The sequence below is a fragment of the Jaculus jaculus genome, chromosome 2 (assembly GCF_020740685.1).
Source record: "Jaculus jaculus isolate mJacJac1 chromosome 2, mJacJac1.mat.Y.cur, whole genome shotgun sequence".
Taxonomy (NCBI): domain Eukaryota; kingdom Metazoa; phylum Chordata; class Mammalia; order Rodentia; family Dipodidae; genus Jaculus; species Jaculus jaculus.
The window spans coordinates 125,844,108-125,863,447 of NC_059103.1; the positions used below are offsets into that span (position 1 = coordinate 125,844,108).

At 43.3% G+C, this 19,340-nt stretch overlaps 1 protein-coding gene across 2 annotated transcripts in view; it reads left to right on the forward strand.

The window, feature by feature from the left end:
• The window catches only part of Lyn (LYN proto-oncogene, Src family tyrosine kinase), a 134,792-nt gene extending 115,775 nt beyond the window's left edge, over positions 1-19,017 (forward strand). For both annotated transcript variants that reach the window (XM_004653349.2, XM_004653350.2), the window contains exons 11-13: positions 4,060-4,213; positions 8,338-8,469; positions 17,342-19,017. In XM_004653349.2, the coding sequence (XP_004653406.1) occupies positions 4,060-4,213; positions 8,338-8,469; positions 17,342-17,544 (489 nt within the window). In that variant the 3' untranslated portion in view covers positions 17,545-19,017. The remainder of the gene's footprint in view (positions 1-4,059; positions 4,214-8,337; positions 8,470-17,341) is intronic.
• The last annotated feature ends 323 nt before the right edge of the window (positions 19,018-19,340 follow it).

The following is a 19,340-nucleotide window of genomic DNA, read 5'->3' on the forward strand; positions in this document are numbered from 1 at the left end:
CACTGAGTACAAAACTAATTAATAAAAAAGAAAAAAATGGAAGTCATGGCAGGCTTCTGTAATCCCAGAATGCTGAAGGTGAGATGGGAGGTAGAGACAGAGTTTCCTGCAGTCAAGTTCCAGGCACCGCAAAGAAAGCAGCAGAGCCAGAAGGTAGACAGAGAAGCTGCCTCCAACAAGGGAAGGACAGGTGGGAAAATGTCTTCTGGCACACGCATGTTAAACTCTTTTACAATATTCTTTTTTGTGTGATTTGTTTTGTTTTGTTTTGTTTATCAAAGTAGGGTCTCACTCTAGCCCAGCCTGACCTGGAATTCACTCTGTAGTCTCAGGGTGGCCTTGAACTCACAGCACTCCTCCTATCTCTGCTTCCCGAGTGGTGGGATAAAAGGCATGCACCACCACACCTGGCTAAAAATATTCTTTAAAGGATAAACTTAATTTAAGTTTTGCTTTATTTTCCCCTATACTAATAGTGCTGGGAATTGAACCCAGGTCTTAATTATGTTAAGGTTCAGCCTATAAACCATATCTCCAGCTCCAATTTAAACTTAAAATCTAAATCCAGTTAAAATTTTCTCTTTAGGGGAGTGATAATGAAAAAAATAAGGTTGAAGGCTGGAGAGATAGTTTAGTGGTTAAGGCGCATGCCTGAGAACCGTAAGGAATCAGGCTCGATTCTCCAGGTCCCACATAAGCCGGATGCACAAGGGGGCGCACGCGTCTGGAGTTCCTTTGCAGTGGCTGGAGGCCCTGGCACACCCATTCTCTCTCTCCTTCTTTCTCTCTGTCTCTAATAAATAATAATAAATCTTTATAAAAATAAAGGTTGAGAGCAATATCCTGAGCAGAGACAACACAAGCTTCCATGTACTTTCAGAAATAGATAAGCTAAATTTGCCTAGGGAGAATTTCACCCCTTTCTTTGGGGTGAAATTTAGGCAGACTAGCAATGAAATCTAGCAGGAAACACTCTCAAGTGTTTCCTCTTTTCTCAGTAAAGAAATTCTGCCTCCATGAAGGCTTTGGGTATCAGAAGCAACTAGTTGCCTATCTGGTTATGTGTGGAAACTGAACTCTCTTGGGGTTGTGACATTCTGGGGCATAAACTTTGAATCTGACACCTTCAGTATAAATCCTGACTCCCTCATTCACTGCTGCTTTTTATGGGTTCTTTAATGTCTCTAAGCCTCATTTGCATGTAGTAGATTTGTTATTAATGTGAAACGTGACTTGTATATAAAGAATGTAAAATATAATAAGTACTTTGTGAGTGACGGGGAAAGGTGGTTATTATTGTCTATCTACCTGACCACCTACCTGTGGTCATCACCATAGTGAAATGTGTGTGCACACCACACAGCAAAACAACCTTCTGACTCATACAGACACTTTCCTTACTGGACTTGACTGACTCCAGGTAACTCCTGCACTGTGGCCATTTCTGAGCTATTGGAACATAGGCGGGGATACTTGGCCTTCCCTCACCTGAGTTCCCAAACACTGGAGAGTCTTGGTTTGATGTACACGTTACAGTTCTTTCTGCTGTGCTGAATGTTAAGTGGGCCAGGGGAAGGATGAAGCTATCCAGGGAAGAGTGAAGCTGGATTAGCCAGTCAGCACTTATTTTTCTTCCTTTTCTGATGTAATACAGCCAGATTTGCCTTAGCAAAGTAAATGCATCCCCAACAGGAAGGTTCTTAAAAAAGAACTAAAAGTAAGAACAAGCTAATATAGGAATGAAGAGAAGGAGCTATTTTACTTAAAAGGAGCCCAATGATATTTATGATTTCAGAAGCAAGTCTTAACCAGAAAGCCTTTCATTTTGATCCCATTTCTAGTGCTACTGTTTGGACTCTTGTCTGGTAAATATCTTTATTAGTGCTTGGAAGCCAAGCTCCATCACACACTGTAATGAAAAAGAAAGCTAAACTACACAAGGCTTGTTGCAAGTCTGTCACCGTTTCAGAGAATCATCTGTAAACGCACATTCATTCACACTTGTGTGGATGCAGAGCTTGCATAGATGTGGCAAAGGCTTTACTAGCCAGTTCTAGGAATGCTCTTAGCATGAGCCAACCATGAAATCCTTCATTCAGCACTAGTGTAATGAGTCCTGGTGGCCACATCTGGCAGCGTACCTGTCTACACTGACACATCTGTGTGTCCAGCACGGGTTGCTGCTTAACTTGGGATTTCAGTCACATTCAGCCTCTTTGGGCTCCTGGCCCAGTTTGCATATAATTATTAGAATATTAGCTGAGACCTAAGATTTCAGACTCAAATATCAAATAGGACCATAAAGAGGCTCTGACAGGGTCCGTGGTGCTGGCCAGCTCTTCTTGGATCTCTCTGGAACCTGCTCTGGTTCATTTCAGCTAGGTACCTCATGCTATCTTCAAAAGCCCAAGCCTTCAGTTTCATTATATTACAGTCACACACACCCATTTTCCTACCCTCTCCAAGCCTGATCCCTCTCCATTTTCTTCAGCTCTAGTGTCCCTTTCTAGTAAACCTTACTGAGGTTGACGTACTAGTAGACAAAGAGAGAGTCTGCTCCTGCCTCCCAGCTCCCAGCCTCCACTTAAATCACTCACATCTGAAAGGGCTTGGACAGCATTGAAGGATCCATTGGATACAAGTGAAGATAGAAAAGACATCTGTGGTTTTGCCTTCAATGTGTTTATCAGCTGGTTGTGCTAACAATGAGAGCAGTATAAACTGCATAACATAGTGGCAAGGCTACATCCTACAGCTGCAAACAATGTTTGTACAAACTGATGCTGGGAGAAGGTAGAGAAGTTCTGGAGGGCACTGGAGTGGAAGGTAAGCAGGGAGTGGCCCAGGGGAAGAGAGAAAGCCAGCCAGGTGCTAAGGCAATCATAATAGGGGTGAAAATGGTGGGAAGTCAGGTCCTCCTGATGGGCCCTGCCATTCACAACAGAAGGTGGCAGAATGCATTCATTCTGTTGTGAAATCGAGTTTTTCTAACTTCTTACAGATATCAATGGTTCCTTCTGTCTTCCACTCCCTCACATTCTTCCCTCTCCCTTCCTTCCTCCCTCCCTTCCTTCTCCTTAAGTGCATAATTTGGCAATGACACCCTGTAAGGCCTGATTTTGGAGGTGGGCCTCATTTTCTGTTTAGCGCTGGGCAATAGCTCCGCCTCATCACATTACTGTTTTATTGAAATCCTTCCTCCCTTCCTACTGTTGCGCTTTGTTCTCAGAGTGAATTTGGTTACCCTGAGGGACTGTGTTAAGAACTTGAGAGCTGGTCATTAACTTGACAGAGAGGCACTATTGACCAGGCAGGCATACCTCTCACATGTGTTCTTGGTGCCCGCCGGTTTACTTGTATTAACACATCACTGTCTCCATGTCCATCGCCTTAGTCCAGCTGAAGACCTACTCTTCTCCACAGTGAGCATCTTCTAGCTGTACTCTCCCATAGTAGAAGGGCCAGGGAGCTCCCCAAGGACACTTTTATAATGGCACAATTATGCTCTGAGGGTTAAGATGACAACATACGACTTTTGGGGAAACAAACAACCAAACCCTAGCATGTGTTCTCTCATCTAAGAAACTGAATTATTGACGTCTGTATATTACTGTGAAAGGATTTACCAATTTACCAAATGTTGAAATTCACTGCTTTTGAAAAATATTTTATTTATTTGAGAAAGAGGCGGGGGGGGGGGGCACTAGAGCCTCCAGCCACTGCAAGCAAACTCCAGATGCATGTGCCCCCTTGTGCATCTGGCTTAAGTGAGTCCTGGAGAATTGAACCACTATCCTTTGGCTTTGCAGGCAAATGCCTTAACCACTGAACCATCTCTCCAGCCCATGCTTTTTTTTTTTAAGCAGCTATTATTAGAGATATGTCAGATTGGCAGTTATTTTATAAAGGACACAAATCGTGACTGTGATTTGCCACTGTCTTTAAAACTTGAATAATCAGCATAGCTCACACAAAAAGAATTCATGTCTTTAGTTTTCATTCATGGACCACAATGAGAGCCCACCATAAATACAAACCTGCACCTATTTCTGTTTGCAGATTGCCGAGGGCATGGCATACATTGAACGGAAGAACTACATTCACCGCGACCTGCGAGCAGCTAACGTCCTGGTCTCTGAGTCACTCATGTGCAAGATTGCGGATTTTGGCCTTGCAAGAGTAATTGAAGATAATGAGTACACAGCAAGGGAAGGTAGGTGGTAGTAATTATCTCTAATTGATTTCTTATTATCTCATTTTATTTCGTTTTTGCTTTGTAATAAGGCAATTACACATTACACAAATCTTTTTGTTGTTCTTTTTCAAGGTAGGGTCTCCCTCTAGCCCAGGCTGAGCCCTATGTAGTTTCAGGTTGGCTTCCAACTCATGGCAATCCTCCTACCTCTGCCTCCCAAGTGCTGGAATTAAAGATGTGCTCCACCACACCCAGCTCTAAAATTATTACTTTTGAACACATTTAGTAAAGTATTCAAGACATGCAATAATTGTCTGATAGTCATTCTAGTACTCTTTTTTTTTAAGCATTCTCTTGGAGAAAGGGCTCAGTCTATAAAGTTCTTGCTGTGCAAGCATGAGGACCTGAGTTCAGATCCCTGTACCCATGTAAAGACTGGACATAGTAGTGCATGCCTATAATACCAGCACTTGCCAGGGGTACAGGGGCACAGGACAGAAGGATCCCTGAAGCTTCCTGGCTAATGGAGCAAAATCAGTGAGTTCCTGGCTCAGTGACAGACCATCTCAAAAAAAAAGTAATAATAATAATAAGGTGGCCAAGTGTGGTGGCACATGCTTTTAATCCCAGCACTCGGGAGGCAGAGGTAGGAGGATCACGATGAGTTTGAGGTCACCCTGAGTCTACATAGTGAATTCCAAGTCAGCCTGGGTTAGAGGGAGACCCTACCTCAAAAACCAACCAAACAAAAAAGCAAAAAGGTGGAAATGATTGAGGACGATAAGTAGTTTAGCTTCAAATGCATGTGCACACATATACACACACCTTACATCATTTCTGCCACCTCTTCTGCAATTGTCCCTTGTACCTTGGAGGGTGTGATACAGATGTCTCACTTAGTGCTGAACTCTCAACTGTAACTTCTCAGCACTTTGACAAGTTTTAAGTCTCCTCAGTGTTGAGTCTCACCTCCCATCTAGATCCATGCACCACTTTGAGCATCTACCTTTACGTGGGCACTGGGGACTCAAATTCAGACCATCAGGCATTGAAAGCAAGGATCTTAACTACCAAACTATCTTTCCAGCTCACCACCTATCTAAAAAGAGAAACTTCTCTGTTTTTCTTCTTCTTCTTTTCATTCTTTCTATTTCTTTTTCTTGCTATGTAGGCCAGGCTCCATCAAACTCTCAATCCTGCTGCCTCTGCCTCCAAAGCGCTGAGATTACAGGCATGAACTAATGTTCCCAGCCTTATATTTCATTTACGCAAAGTAAAACAAACCCAGGTTTGACAAAAGTCATGATTGTTTGTCTTATAAGATGAATCTTTTCACTCATATAATTATGTGCATTCCCCATAACTATAGAGCAAATGTTTATAAAATTAATTTTGTGTTATAGATTACAGATGATAAAACTCTGAAGTTTTCAACTTTCTGAATTCCATCTAAATAGTTTAGCAAGGAGTCAAATCCAAGGAGTCCACCCTCAGAGTTACATGACTCACCGCACTGGTTTTGTTGGCAAGCCTAGAGTCTCACAAAAAGTATCTACTCTCCTGCAAGCAGCCATGGGCATGGGCATGAAGAGCTTGAACTCTAAATAAAGCAGTGGGTTTATCTCAGGACTACATGGCAGTGCCTACCTGCTATTGGTATTGGTGCTGTACCCACCGTCCACATCAGTCCACCTAACCTCACTGCAGTCTGGAGAGGGTTCAGTTCTTCCCCACGAGGCAAGTGGAAGTACCAGGAAAAGCACAAAGTGGGTAGGGAACTTGTCAGGAATACCAAGCAGAAAGCGGCAGAGCTGAGCCTGTCTCCCGGGCCTGCAGCGCCAGAGCCCAGCTCCCAGCCCCTTCACCCCCAGCCCTGCACACTGCCACTGCAAGTGGCATGGAGCTGGTGCAGGGATGGGTGAGAGTACCCAGTACACAGCAACTGTTGCATGACTGTCCATCATTGTTCTTACTGGGACTTCCAAGTTTGGTAAGGCACTGGGGGGTGGGGGAACAACCTCGGATAAGACATAATAAAGGCAAACTTCCTTTTTTTAAAAAAAATATTTTATGTATTTATTTATTTGAGATGAGAGAGAAAGAGAATGAGCACACTAGGGCCTCTAGCCACTGTAAACGAACTCCAGATGCATGCGCCACCATGTGCATCTGGCTTATGTGGGACCTGGAGAATCGAACCTGGGGCCTTAGGCTTTGCAGGCATCCACTTTTACCGCTAAGCCATCTCTCCAGCCCTACAGACAACTTCTTAAGTGGCTTGTAGGAACCCTTCAGATTCCCAGGATGCTAAGTTGCTGGAGTTACAGGTTGTGTGTGGGTCCAGGTTTCCACAGGAGGACCCTGGGTTTTGAACCTGGACCACATCTATACCTGCCCTGGCCCTTCATCTTTATCAGCAACTCCTGGAAACATTATTTAATCACTGTCTCATTCCACCTAGACAAATGTACTCAATATCAATAGTTTAATATATTTTGTGCTAGCATATGGAAAAATAGGACATTACCATTCAAGTAGCACCTGCAATTCCCACTGGCACAGGTTTAGCACTATTTATCCACAAAAACATACATGGTAAAAGATATTTATATTCTAAAGCCAAGTGTGGTGGCTCGCACATTTCATGCCAGCACTTAGGAGGCTGAAATAGGAGAATTGCCATTAGTTGAAGGCCAGCCTGGGCCACAAAGTGAGTTCCAGGTCAGCCTGGACTACAGTGAGACCCTGACACACAAAAACAAATAAGCAAACAAACAAAAAAGATATTTATATTTGAGCTGTGGGATGACCTGGGTCCATTCCTTAGTACCAAAAATAAAAATTAAATGAAATAAAAGATGTTTCTATCCCTTGTAAACATAAAAGGAGATTATTGAGAGAAAATTTGTTTTTCTTTTGTTGTAAGATTTGTTTTGTTTTGTTTTGAGATAGAGTCTTGCTTTGTTGCACAGGCTGGCTTTTAACTCCTCGGCTAAGAGATCTTCCTGCCTCTTAAGTAGCTGAGGCTATGGGTGCAGGCTGACATGCCCAACTCTAGATGAAATTTGAATGTGAAAGATCTGTTTTAGAGCTGGTGTCAAAACACAGCAACTCACTCTTAAATAAATAACCTTTTTCCTTCTGCCACACTCTTGCATGTCTAAAGCGAGGCTGGTAATGATATCCCTGAGCAGTTACAAAAGAAACTCTCCTTCTAACGAAGAGGGTATCCAACAGGGAAGTTATCATTTGTGTAACATTTCCATCCTGTTCCATGGTTGCGTGTTGCCTATTTAAAACAGTAACTTCAGGAGCTGGAGAGATGGCTCAGTGGTTAAGACACTTACCTACAAAGACCGATGACCTGAGTTCACTTCCTCAGTGCCCACATAAAGCCAGGTGCACAAAGTGGCGCAAGCATCTGGAGTTCATTTACAGTGGCTAGAGATCCTAGCACAGCCATTCTCTCTGTCTTTCTTCTCTCTGTTTCTCTCTGCTTGCACATAAATAATAAAAACATTCTTAAAAAGTAAATGAGAACTTGAGGGCTGGAGTGATGGTTTAGCAGTTAAAGGCACTTTTTGACAAAGCCTCAAGTCTAGGAACAATTCCCAATACCCACATGATGCCAGATGCACAAAGTGGTATAAGCATGTGGAGTTCGTGTGTGGTGGTAGGAGACCCTGGCACACCCATTCTAGCTTCCTCTCTCTCTCTCTCTCTCTCTCTCTCTTTCTCTCTCTCTCCAACACACAAGTCAATATCTTAAAAAGTAAAATAAAATAAGAACTTGAATTTTTTAAAATTTTTATTTATTTATTTGAGAGTGACAGACAGAGAGAGAAAGAGGCAGAGAGAGAGAGAGAGGAGAGTGGGCACGCCAGGGCTTCCAGCCACCGCAAACGAACTCCAGATGCATGCTCCCCCTTGTGCATCTGCCTAATGTGGGTCCTAGGGAATCGAGCCTTGAACCGGGGTCCTTAGGCTTCACAGGCAAGCGCTAAACCACTAAGCCATCTCTTCAGCCCAAGAACTTGAATTTTTTAAAAATACAAAGAAGGAAATGTGTTTTTCCTACCCATGGCATTTTAGTTTAGTTTAAGCTCGCAGTACAAGTAAGAGTGGTGTGTCTTCTTCCTCAGGCGCCAAGTTCCCTATCAAGTGGACAGCTCCAGAAGCCATCAACTTCGGGTGCTTCACCATCAAGTCTGACGTGTGGTCTTTTGGAATCCTCCTATATGAAATTGTCACCTATGGGAAGATCCCCTACCCAGGTATCACTTGCTTACCTCTTTCCATTCAGGTGGTTATGGTCTGTATGATGAAGAGTCAATTGCTAAAGACATTTAAAAAGGAAAAAAGCAGCTAGGTGTGGTGGCACATACTTTTAATCCCAGCACTTGCGAGGCAGAGGTAGGATGATTGCTGTGAGTTTGAGGCCACCTGGGACTACAAAGTGAGTTCCAGGTTAGCCTGGACTAGAGTGAGACCCTACCTGGAAAAAGGAAAAGGAAAAGGAAAGGAAAATATCCCTAAAAGCAAAGGGTAAATCCAGAACTTGATTTTCACTGCCACTCCTAGAAGTTGTTCTTAAAGATCCTTAGAAACTTGTTCTCTACCTTTTTATCTTATTAACTATATTCTCCTTCTTCATGAGTTAATCCCAGCATTTACTGCCCAGAGTGCACCTGGTGGGTGCTGAGATGAAACCAAGTGAGACTCAGCTGCCCCTCCAAGGCAGGGGCCCTTGTGGTAGAGGAGGCAGGTGGGCATTGAGGATTTCCAGTGCCTTCTGCTTAGTTTGGGACCTGAGGTTTCATAGTGAGGTGATGGCATGATCTCTCCCTGCTCAAAAGTAACTGTTATGTGTCAGAAGAGACTTCCAATCTTTAACTTGCACTATCAGTGGAGACATCATTAATTATGTTCACCTGAAGTCCACCAAACCAGGTTCTGTTTGCCCTTCCTTCCTCCATTGTCTGTGGGAAGAGAGATCCCCCCAAATTCTTCAGTTTCTTATTAGTGTATCACTTTCAAAGAAATCTGTAGATAAGATGAATTTAATATTAAGACTCCTTCATTAAAAAATATCTGAGTGTCTTGTCTCTGCCTCTGCCCTTAATGGAAAGAGGCTGATTATTAACAGATAAATGTTCAGTATGGGTAATGCTGAGGGGTACTGGGGGCTGTGTGTGGAGGGGCTTTGGAACTAACAGGTACTCTTGCAAATAAAGGGAGTTAATAATCTTGACTCGATGGTCCTGGTAATGGCACAAGAGAAGGATGGGAGTAACTAGCACATGGGCTTTGGCCAGTGTGGTTTGGACTTTAGTGAATATTTGATGGATGACTGAATGAATGAATAACCCAACTAGGCCATGTAATATTGAGACACTCTGCATATTATGGATAAAGAAATTGGGAGCTGGAGTGGCAGAGGAGGCCATGTACCTGGGGTCAGAATGGTTGTGGGGGTGTGAATGTGAATGTATGTTCCCTGTAGCCTCAGGAATTTTTTTTAAATTTTTTTGTTTTATTTTTTTGAGAGCAGGAGACAGAGAAAGAAGGTGATAGAGAGAGAGAATGGGCACACCAGAGCTTCCAGCCACTGCAAAGAACTCCAGATGCGTGCGCCCCTTGTGCATCTAGCTAACGTGGGTCCTGGGGAATCGAGCCTTGAACTGGGGTCCTTAGGCTTCACAGGCAGGCACTTAACTGCTAAGCCATCTCTCCAGACCAGGATTTTTTATTGTTGTTGTTGTTGTTTTTGTTTTTCGAGGTAGGGTCTCCCTCTGGCTCAGGCTGACCCGGAATTCACTATGTAGTCTCAGGGTGGCCTTGAACTCTTGGCGATCCTCCTACCTCTGCCTCCCGAGTGCTGGGATTAAAGGCGTGCACCACCACTCCTGGCTTAGACCAGGAATTTTTTTTTTAGAAATATTTTATTTATTTATTTATTTGTAATTTTTTTTAAATTTATTTGAGAGAGACAGAGAGAGAAAGACAGATAGAGGGAGAGAGAATGGGCGCGCCAGGGCTTCCAGCCTCTGCAAACGAACTCCAGGCACGTGCGCCCCCTTGTGCATCTGACTAACGTGGGACCTGGGGAACCGAGCCTCGAACCAGGGTCCTTAGGCTTCACAGGCAAGTGCTTAACCGTTAAGCCATCTCTCCAGCCCAGGAATTTTTGATTAAGTCTAAGTTTCCTACTTAAGTCTCAACAGCCTGCTGGAGGAGGTGCCCTTAGAGCCTAGCCCTAAGGGTGTATCCAGAGCACTTTGAGCTCCAACTATTCTTGCTCACTGACTATTTTGTGGGTTTGTCTCTGTCTGCTATGGATGCTAAAGTGAGCTGGCTTCTTCTGCCATTGATGGTGTTCCTGGAATCTGTAAGCCTGAAATAACTCTTTCCTCCAATAAGCTGCTTCTGGTCAGGTGTTTGTCTCAGCAACAAAAAGTAACTGCAACAATGGCACAAGAGAGTTGTGATGGTCACCCAAGAGCTTCCTGTGACACTCAGCCTCACATGGGAGCCAGGAAGCCTTTGTACAGAGCAGCACTGGGGTCTTCATTCTGCAGCTCCTCCACTGTGGAGTGGAATGGAACCAGCTTGCAGGAACAGAACCAACTTTATAGGGTGCTTGCGTTGTGGTCTCAGGAAAACCTCTCATCTCAGTCCACGCACTGTGGCTGCTCCTGCTCCAGGTGCTGAAGTTAATTATTTAACAGTGCTGCAAATAAGAAAAGTTTTTCTAATCAGCCATGATTATCTTAATTTTTATATCTCTATCTGTGCTTGAGTCTATGTCTATATACCTTACCTTACCAATCTATGTAAAGGAAACAAATATATATATTCTCACCAACTATATATATATATATATATATGAATATATGATCACCAATGTTTTCATGTGTGTGTATAACATATAATCTCATGTAGCAATGTGCATGTTCTGCATGTAATGTTCAGCCAAGACCTCTGAGGCTCAGAGAAAGTGACTGGGCCCTGGCAAGTGAGCTGAAAAATGATAAGAATCACCACCCCCCCTCAAAAAAAATCTGGGCATGATGACACATTCCTTTAATCCCAGCACTTGGGAGGTAGAGGTAGGAGAGTCACTGAATTCAAGGCCAGCCTGAGACTACAGATTGAGCTCCAGGTCAGCCTGCATTAGAGTGAGACCTACCTGGGGATGGGGCGGGGGGGGGGGCAGTGAAGCATGTAGTAGAACTAATTAAAAACCAGTGCTGTGCTCTGGGCATGGTGGTGCACACCTTTGGTCCCAGCACCCCAAAGACTGAGGATCATTGTCAGTTCCAGGCCAGCATGGAGCTTCAGAGTAAGTTCCAGATCAGCCTGGGCTAGAGTAAAACCTTGTCTTACTTGTCTTAGGGGAGACAAACACCAAAAAACAAAAGCAACCACTTCGTAGTCTATTTCCCAGCTAGCTTTCCCTTGTAGGGACTGCAGATATGAGACCTTTCAGGAGGTCTGAATTAAGAATCACAGGAGTTCTTGCCATTAGGAGTGATTAGTGGAATCAGTTACTTACATATTAGCGGACTTGATTTATAGATAGCCTAGAATCTGATGAACAGTGCTAAAATAAGGTATTTCCCACCCCATTAGAAAATTGCCTGTGGGAGAGGCTGTCCTTGTAACTGAGTTATCTGAGGCCTTCTTTGTCCAGAAAACACTGGATATGTTAAAATCCTTTTAAAAGTGTTTAATTGCCTTTACAACATAAGAAGGAAAGAAACAAGCCAAGCATGATGGCACATGCTTTTAGTCCCAGCACTTGACAAGCAGAGGCAGGTGGATTGCTGTGAATTCAAGGCCACCCTGAGACTGCATAGTGAATTCTAGGTCAGCCCGGGCTAGTATGATACCCTACCACAAAAAAAAAAAAAAAAAGAAAGAAAGAAAGGATGAGGATGAGGATGAGGATGAGGAAGAGGAAAAAAAATGAAGAAAACCACATATCAAATGAACATGTATTTGTAAAGAAAACAGATTAAGTGGTATAATTTACCAAAATGTTATTATCTTTGGGTAAAAATAAATTGATAATTTTTCTTGTCAGTAAATTTCTAATTTTTACAATGACATTTTTATTAGATAGACTTATTCTTTTCAAAATAGTGTATGCCCCCACCTGTTAATGCTTCTCAAAGAAATCTACTTCAGGAATTGGGGTTATTAAATGTAGCATTTTTTTGCTTGTTTTTGTTTTTTGTTTTTGGCTTTTCTGAGGTAGAGTCATGCTCTAGTCCAGGCTGACCTGGAATTCACTATGTAGTCTCAGGATGGCCTTGAACTCATGTCAGTTCTCCTACCTCTCTGTATCTAGTGTTTAGATTGAAAGCATGTGTCACCACACCTGGCAAGTTTTTGTTTTTGTTTTTAGGTAGGGTCTCACTCTAGCCCAGGTGGGCCTGGAACTCACAGAGATCCTCCTACCTCAGCCTCCTGAGTACTGGGATTAAAGGTATATGACACCATGCCTGGCTTAATCTAGTATTTATAATATTTTATAATATTATTATAATATTATATATAAAATATATATTTTATCATAGTTATAAATATTGTATTATTAAATTTTGAATAAATTGGGAGCTTTGTATTTTACTTGTTCCCAAAGAAGAATGTATTCACATGGCCCAAAATCCACGTACTATAAAGTAGTAGAAAACAAAATGTGTCCTCTGCTCCAGCCAAACAATCCCCACCCCATAGATAACCACTGTTACCAATTTCCACTTCAGATACCTCATAGGAACAGAGTCATATACTTTCTACCTTTTGTGGTTAGCATAGGTCACTCAGCACAGTGCCCCACAGTACTCCTTGCTGTGGCTGTGACACACAGCCTCACTGTGCTGTGCTGAGCCTTTCTCCTCCCTCCCAGCCTTCTTCCCCGACTCCTGACTGAGAATGGTACATGGACACAGAGCTTCTTCATTCAGTTTGTCTTCCTCCATTTTCTTTCTTTCTTTCTTTCTTTCTTTCTTTCTTTCTTTCTTTCTTTCTTTCTTTCTTTCTTTCTTTCTTTCTTTCTTTCTTTCTTTCTTTGAGAAAGCAAGAGATAAAGAGGCAGAGAGAATGGGCACACCAGGGCCTCCAGCCACTGCAGATGAACTCCAGATGCATGCCCCCTTGTGAATCTAGCTTATGTGGGACCTGGGGAATTGAACCGAGGTCCTTTGGCTTTGTAGGCAAATGCCTTAACCTCTAAGCCATCTCTCCAGCCCTTTCATCCATTTTCTGTTGTTATAGCAGAATGCCTGAGACTAGGTAGCCTATAAAGAAAAGGAGTTCACTTTGGCTCCAAGAGCTTGGTGCTACATCTGCCCTGCTTCTGGTGAGAGACTTGTACCACTTCAGTTCAGGGTGGAGAGAAGAAGGGCAAGTGGACTCATGCAGAAGAAACAAAGCAGGAGGGGCAGCCTCACGTTATAAGGACACACCCTCCTGGCAGCTAACATGACCCCCACCAGTGAGAACTCACTCCCATGAGAAAGTCACTGATTTCACTTAACAATCTAATCAGTGAACTCAAATTTGAAGATGAGTCACATGGAGACACACCATGTTCAAACTATGCACAGTATTTCCAGCATTAACCTGGCACTGCCAGGCAGAATTTGGGCACCCTACTGTCTATGGCTACTGGCCTCTCCTGCCCTTGTGGAGTGCTGGCTACTGCAACTGGGGCCTTCCTAGACTGTGCCAAGATGGGCCAGACTGCCTGTTGTCTGTTGTAGGCGCTTTGTTTATGCTTCCTCTCAGCTCTGACCGCTTCCACCTCTACTACCAGATGACTCTTAGTTTCATCGAAGGTATAGTTTAAGTTTCTGTGTCTTGTTCTTTTTTTCTTTTCTAAACATTTTTATTAATAACTTCCAAAAATATAAATGGTATAACATGATCATAACCCCCTCCCATTCCCCAATCCCCTGTCCACTGAATCCCTTCTTTCCAACTAGATTCTCTTCTATTATGATGTCATTTTTTTCTTCTATTATGCAGCTCTTATGTAGGTAGCATCAGCCCCTGTGAGATCATGAATGTCAAAACCACTTTATGTCTGCAAGACCGTATTGTAAGCATTTCTCCCTTCCTTTGGCTTTTACATTCTTTCTATCACCTCTTCCACAGTGGCCCCTGAGCCTTAAAGGGTATGATAGAGATGTCTCATTTAGTGCTGAACACTCCATTGTCACTTCTCAGCACCCAGTGGTCACTGCCATCTGAAAAGAGAAGCTTCTCTAACCAGAAGTGAGAGTAGCATTAATACATGGGCATAAACATAAATATTTTGAGGGCAGTTTGATGGGCTTAAGATATCAATTTAGTCAGACAACAGTAGAAGTTTCTCTCCTAGGGCTTATGACCAGCCCAGCCATAGGCCTCTTTGATTAGGTTTTCACTACAACCAAGAATTCTTTCCTGTGAGTTGGGCCTCAAGTCCAATTGGAGAGCAGTTGGTTTCCCCCATAACAGACATGCCACCATTGCACAAGTTGAGCAGCTATAATGCTTGCAGGGTCCACTGCTGGCTAACACTGTTGATGACATTTCTCCCGTAACAGGCTGTGTAGCTCTTTCCAGCATCCTGACAGCTAGTCAATAGGGATGAGGCTTCCAGTTCAGTTCCAACTTATTTCTCTGTGACCTGCAACCTAGGCACATGGAATCTTGAGCAATAGGGTCTTACCATCTAGCTTGGTGGGCAACCAAGAGCCTTGGTGATAGCTTGTAAAGTTTTGGGGGACCAGGGGCCTCCCTGGTCAACAACTCACTGGAAGATATCCCATGCCTAGCATTGAAATTGTTCTAACCGTATGGATTCTGTGTATAGCATTATCCACCTCCACAAGATACTTCTCCTCAAATTCTCTTTTTTAACATACATAGCAATAACCAGTAGAGAAGTAGTTCTGTGTAAGTTCTTCATGACATCTTTAATTTTGATTAACACCCTTCCCGCCCTTTCTCTCCTCCATCCCCTCCCCTGATCCCACCTAAACGACTTTGTTGTTGTTGTTGTTCTTATCCTCCTCCTTCTTCTTCTTCTTCCTCCTCCTCCTCCTCCTCCCCTTATTCTTCTCCTTCTCCTTCTTCTTCTTCTTCTTCTTCTTCTTCTTCTTCTTCTTCTTCTTCTTCTTCTTTTTTATTAGGGGCAAATTATAGAGGATAAATTGGAGGAAATGCAGTTGATCTTCATTTATCTTAAAGCCAACTATGATTTTATTTCAACATAATTTTTATGAAGAAAAAGGGATCGTCTGTGATTAGACCTGTTCCTTTGCTTTCCCCATATAAAGCAAAAGAAGCTTGAAAATGACAAAAATATTCTGAAGCATCATGTATTTTTTTTAGGTTTTTTTTCACCAACAGTGTAAATCAGAGCTTTAAAAAACTCATCCTCTTACAAACACCTGCCTTGACCATAAGCATTGGAAATTGCTGGGAAAGATAAACCAAACAGTAGCTTTCTGGAAGCCCTATTGCTGGATGGGAGACTGTGGACCTAGGCTACCTGGTCCTCCCCTTACCCACATGTCTCCTGTGTCTTTGAAGGTCTGTAGCACTCCTGGATTGCTTCCCCTGTCCTTGAGCCCTTATTTCTTATATAATCGTCTTCGGGTTTTCCCTCTCTCTGTGCTCTTCAACTGACTTGAACTTTTTGCTAATTTCTGCTCACTCTGGATGCCACTTCCCACTCCTTCCGCGTAGTTTGAGTATCTTCCCATTGGGGCTTCATGTCCTTCAAGCAGCATTCTGCCTGCATTGTCTCCAAATCTCTGAAACCTGTGTGTCTCCTTCTCCATTCGTACTGTGGAAAGGATGAAGGGTGCAACGCAAAGGTGGCCTTACAAGAGGAGCACTGGCCAGGAGGGTTGTGTTCTTTGGCCACAAGCCAAGTGTAATATCCAGCCTAGTGGAGGTGGGCCTCCCCTCATGAAGACTTGTTTCATATGCTAGTTCACTTGTGCATTCAGAGAGAGATAGTAGATTCTTTTCTTTCATCTTCCTTCATCAAGTCAAATTCCCCACGCAGGGTGGAATGTGCCTGTCTTTCATCTGTATCAGGGAATGAGTGCTCTTCAGAGTTCAGAGAACATACTAAAACCAGTAAGAAACATCTTCAGGGAGGCTAGAGCCATCCTTCAAAGATCTATGTCTATGGGCATATTCTGACCATTTATGCAACCAGAGGTTCTTAAGGAAGGAAGTGAAAGAGCTAGTCCTAACCAGGCTTCAGGTCCCATTGCTATTTATATTACTCTGCGTGTTAACCCTCCCCAGTATCCTAAAGTGTCAGACAGAAGTTTAAAAAAACTAAGGTATTTCTTCAGAACTGTATCCAAGTAAGTTTGGCTAGTTGTAAGAGTCAAAGCATTGCTGAAATCACATACTTTTATGGAGACCAAAACTCTAAACAAAGAAAGTAATGTAAGCTACCCAGTGGCAGTGAAAATCAAATGAAATCTTCAACTTAGAAATAACCAGTTAGTTACCATTTACACAAATATTTGAAAGTGACATTTCAGAACTAGACTTGAGAAAAAATAATTCACAGGGTAATTAGTTCTCAAGAGATACAAAAGATTTTAAAGTTTGCTTTGCCGTTTCCATTTAAAAATCAGAGCTTCCCCGAGACAGGAATAGTGATTCAGGGTTTTGAAGGCAGAGGCTCTTTAGTAAGTGTGTCCTTAGGAGAAAGCGGAAAAAAAGAAAAGGTCTACAAAGAATAGAGGGTCTCAAAGCATGAGATTTTTTGTGTGCAAAAGTATATTTTAGAAGCTAAATAGAATCTGTCCCACCAGCTTGTCATTGTGGCTGTGTGTGTGTGTGGGGGGGGTGTCCTGTAATTGCTCTCTCTTAGAAGGACAGTAGTCCTATTGGGTTAGGACCCACCTTTCCAGTCACCTTTAATGGCCTTATCTCCATTATAGTTCTATTCTGAGGCACTGAGTTAGGACTTCAACGTGTGCCTTTGGGTAGAGCACACTCCAACCCACTGTGAATGTCATAAAGCTTTCCTCGGTTGTGTGTGTGTGATGTGCTGGCAGACCCACCACACAGTGCTTGTGCTTTGTCGGGATTCTAAATGGCATGGTGTTTTGGCCTTAGGGAGAACCAATGCGGACGTGATGACTGCGCTGTCCCAGGGCTATCGGATGCCACGCATGGAGAACTGCCCAGACGAGCTCTATGACATCATGAAAATGTGCTGGAAAGAAAAGGCCGAGGAGAGGCCCACGTTTGACTACCTACAGAGCGTCCTGGATGACTTCTACACCGCCACCGAAGGGCAGTACCAGCAGCAGCCTTAGCGCTGCGGGCCCGCAGGGACAGCTGCCCATGGGCAGGGAAGCAGCCTGGCAGGGCAGTGCTGGTCATCCCATGGGCCGGCCGGACCCCCGTTCGCATGACTCAGGGAGAACCCCTGGATCCAGGAAAGCATTGTGACCTTGTACTGATGGCCACTGGGGTGCTGCGTGGATTACACCTCTGCTGGTCATCGTTGTCTGGAAGCAAGTATCACAGTTCAGCTTTCCAGGTAGAAATCGCCTGTCCTCTCCAAAGTGCGCTCACACTGGCCCTCTGTCTACAATTGCATGTGCGACACAGAGGTTCAGAGACCTGGCAACAAGCCCCTGGGAGCAGGAGAACTAAACTCATTTCTAAAGCAAACATAACCAGATGCATAACAAGACACGTCTTTGTATTTTCTCAATGCTTTGGCTTACTTTTTTTTTTTTTTTTTTTTACTAATTCACTCTTAGATTTTGCAGGTGAAGCCAGTGGCTTACAGATGTTTTTCCCAGATTTCATTTTGTTGTTGTTGTTTTGGGAGTTTGATTCCCCCATCGCAACCTCCCCCCGCCCCAGTCTGAGATTGTGAAACTCCTTGCGTGTGTGCTGGGCAGACGCAGCCTCAGCCCCAGCAGCAGCACGCGCGCGCCCCCTGCAGGAGCGGCGTGGTGCGCTCACAGCGGCCTTAGCCCAGGTGGAGCCGGGGCTGCCCAGGGTTCCCCTTTCGGGAGAAGGGAGACAGACTGGCCTCCAAAACCGCTCTACCTTACAGAGGAATGTTTTTAACCATCCGGTTTGCAGCTCCACGATTCCCTAGATTAAAAAAAAACCTTTTGTTGACAGTCTCAGTAAAATTCTAATAAGAATCTAGCCTCCACAAAACCTTATATAGGGCCTTCCAAAAACATAAGCATTTCCTGGGGGGCTTCAAATGATTTGAACATTATTGTAAGGATCAAAGATTAATTTTAGTTTTACTCTAGAAGGTTTTTATTAATGCCATATTTGGGGCTATTCTGTGATTCAGCAATCCTTTCTATATTGTTTAAGATGCAAGTATTTATAGCCCCAGTTTTGAAGGAAAGTGGCTGGAGGCTCTCAGGAGGCTCCTCTGTGGCAAGAGATTTGAGAGGTTTTGTTTACTCGATTTTTCTACTGGAAGCTTTCAATGGAAACTGCTATGTCACATTGTTTCACTTATGCTGTTGTATATAAACGTAATAATTCTATTTTTTGATTTTATTTTAATATACCTGGCCAAATAACATTTCAAGCTTTTTGTCTTACGTTAACATTTTCAACTATTAGCAATGTAAAATGAGTACCAGTTGCAGGAAAGGAATACAAGAAGTGACTCCACGTGGAATAAACTTCAGATCTGCTTTCATCCTTGAAGCATTTCAGATTGGAGAATTGAAGAGTTGATAGCTTGGATGCCTGAGGATTTGTTGAAAACAGGCTTTGCAAGCAACATTAAATTTTTTTTTATATGTTTGGTTTAGGTTTCAAGTGCCTAAGGGAAAAGTTCGAAATTAGAGATCTAATTTTCTCTAAAATGTATTCTAAAATTTTTACACTGTCAAATGCCACATACTTTCACATGTGTATGTGTACTTGGTGTGTGTATGCATGTTTATGTATGTGTTGGGGGACAGGGCTGGGGACATGGCTTGGCAGTTAAAGGTGTTTGCTTGCTTATGTGTGTGGGTGAGCAGGCACATGTGTGTTCATGTCTGTCAAGGCCAAAGGTCAGCATTGGGTGTCTTCCTCAATCACTCTCCACCTTATTTTTTTGAGGTAGCATCTCTCACTC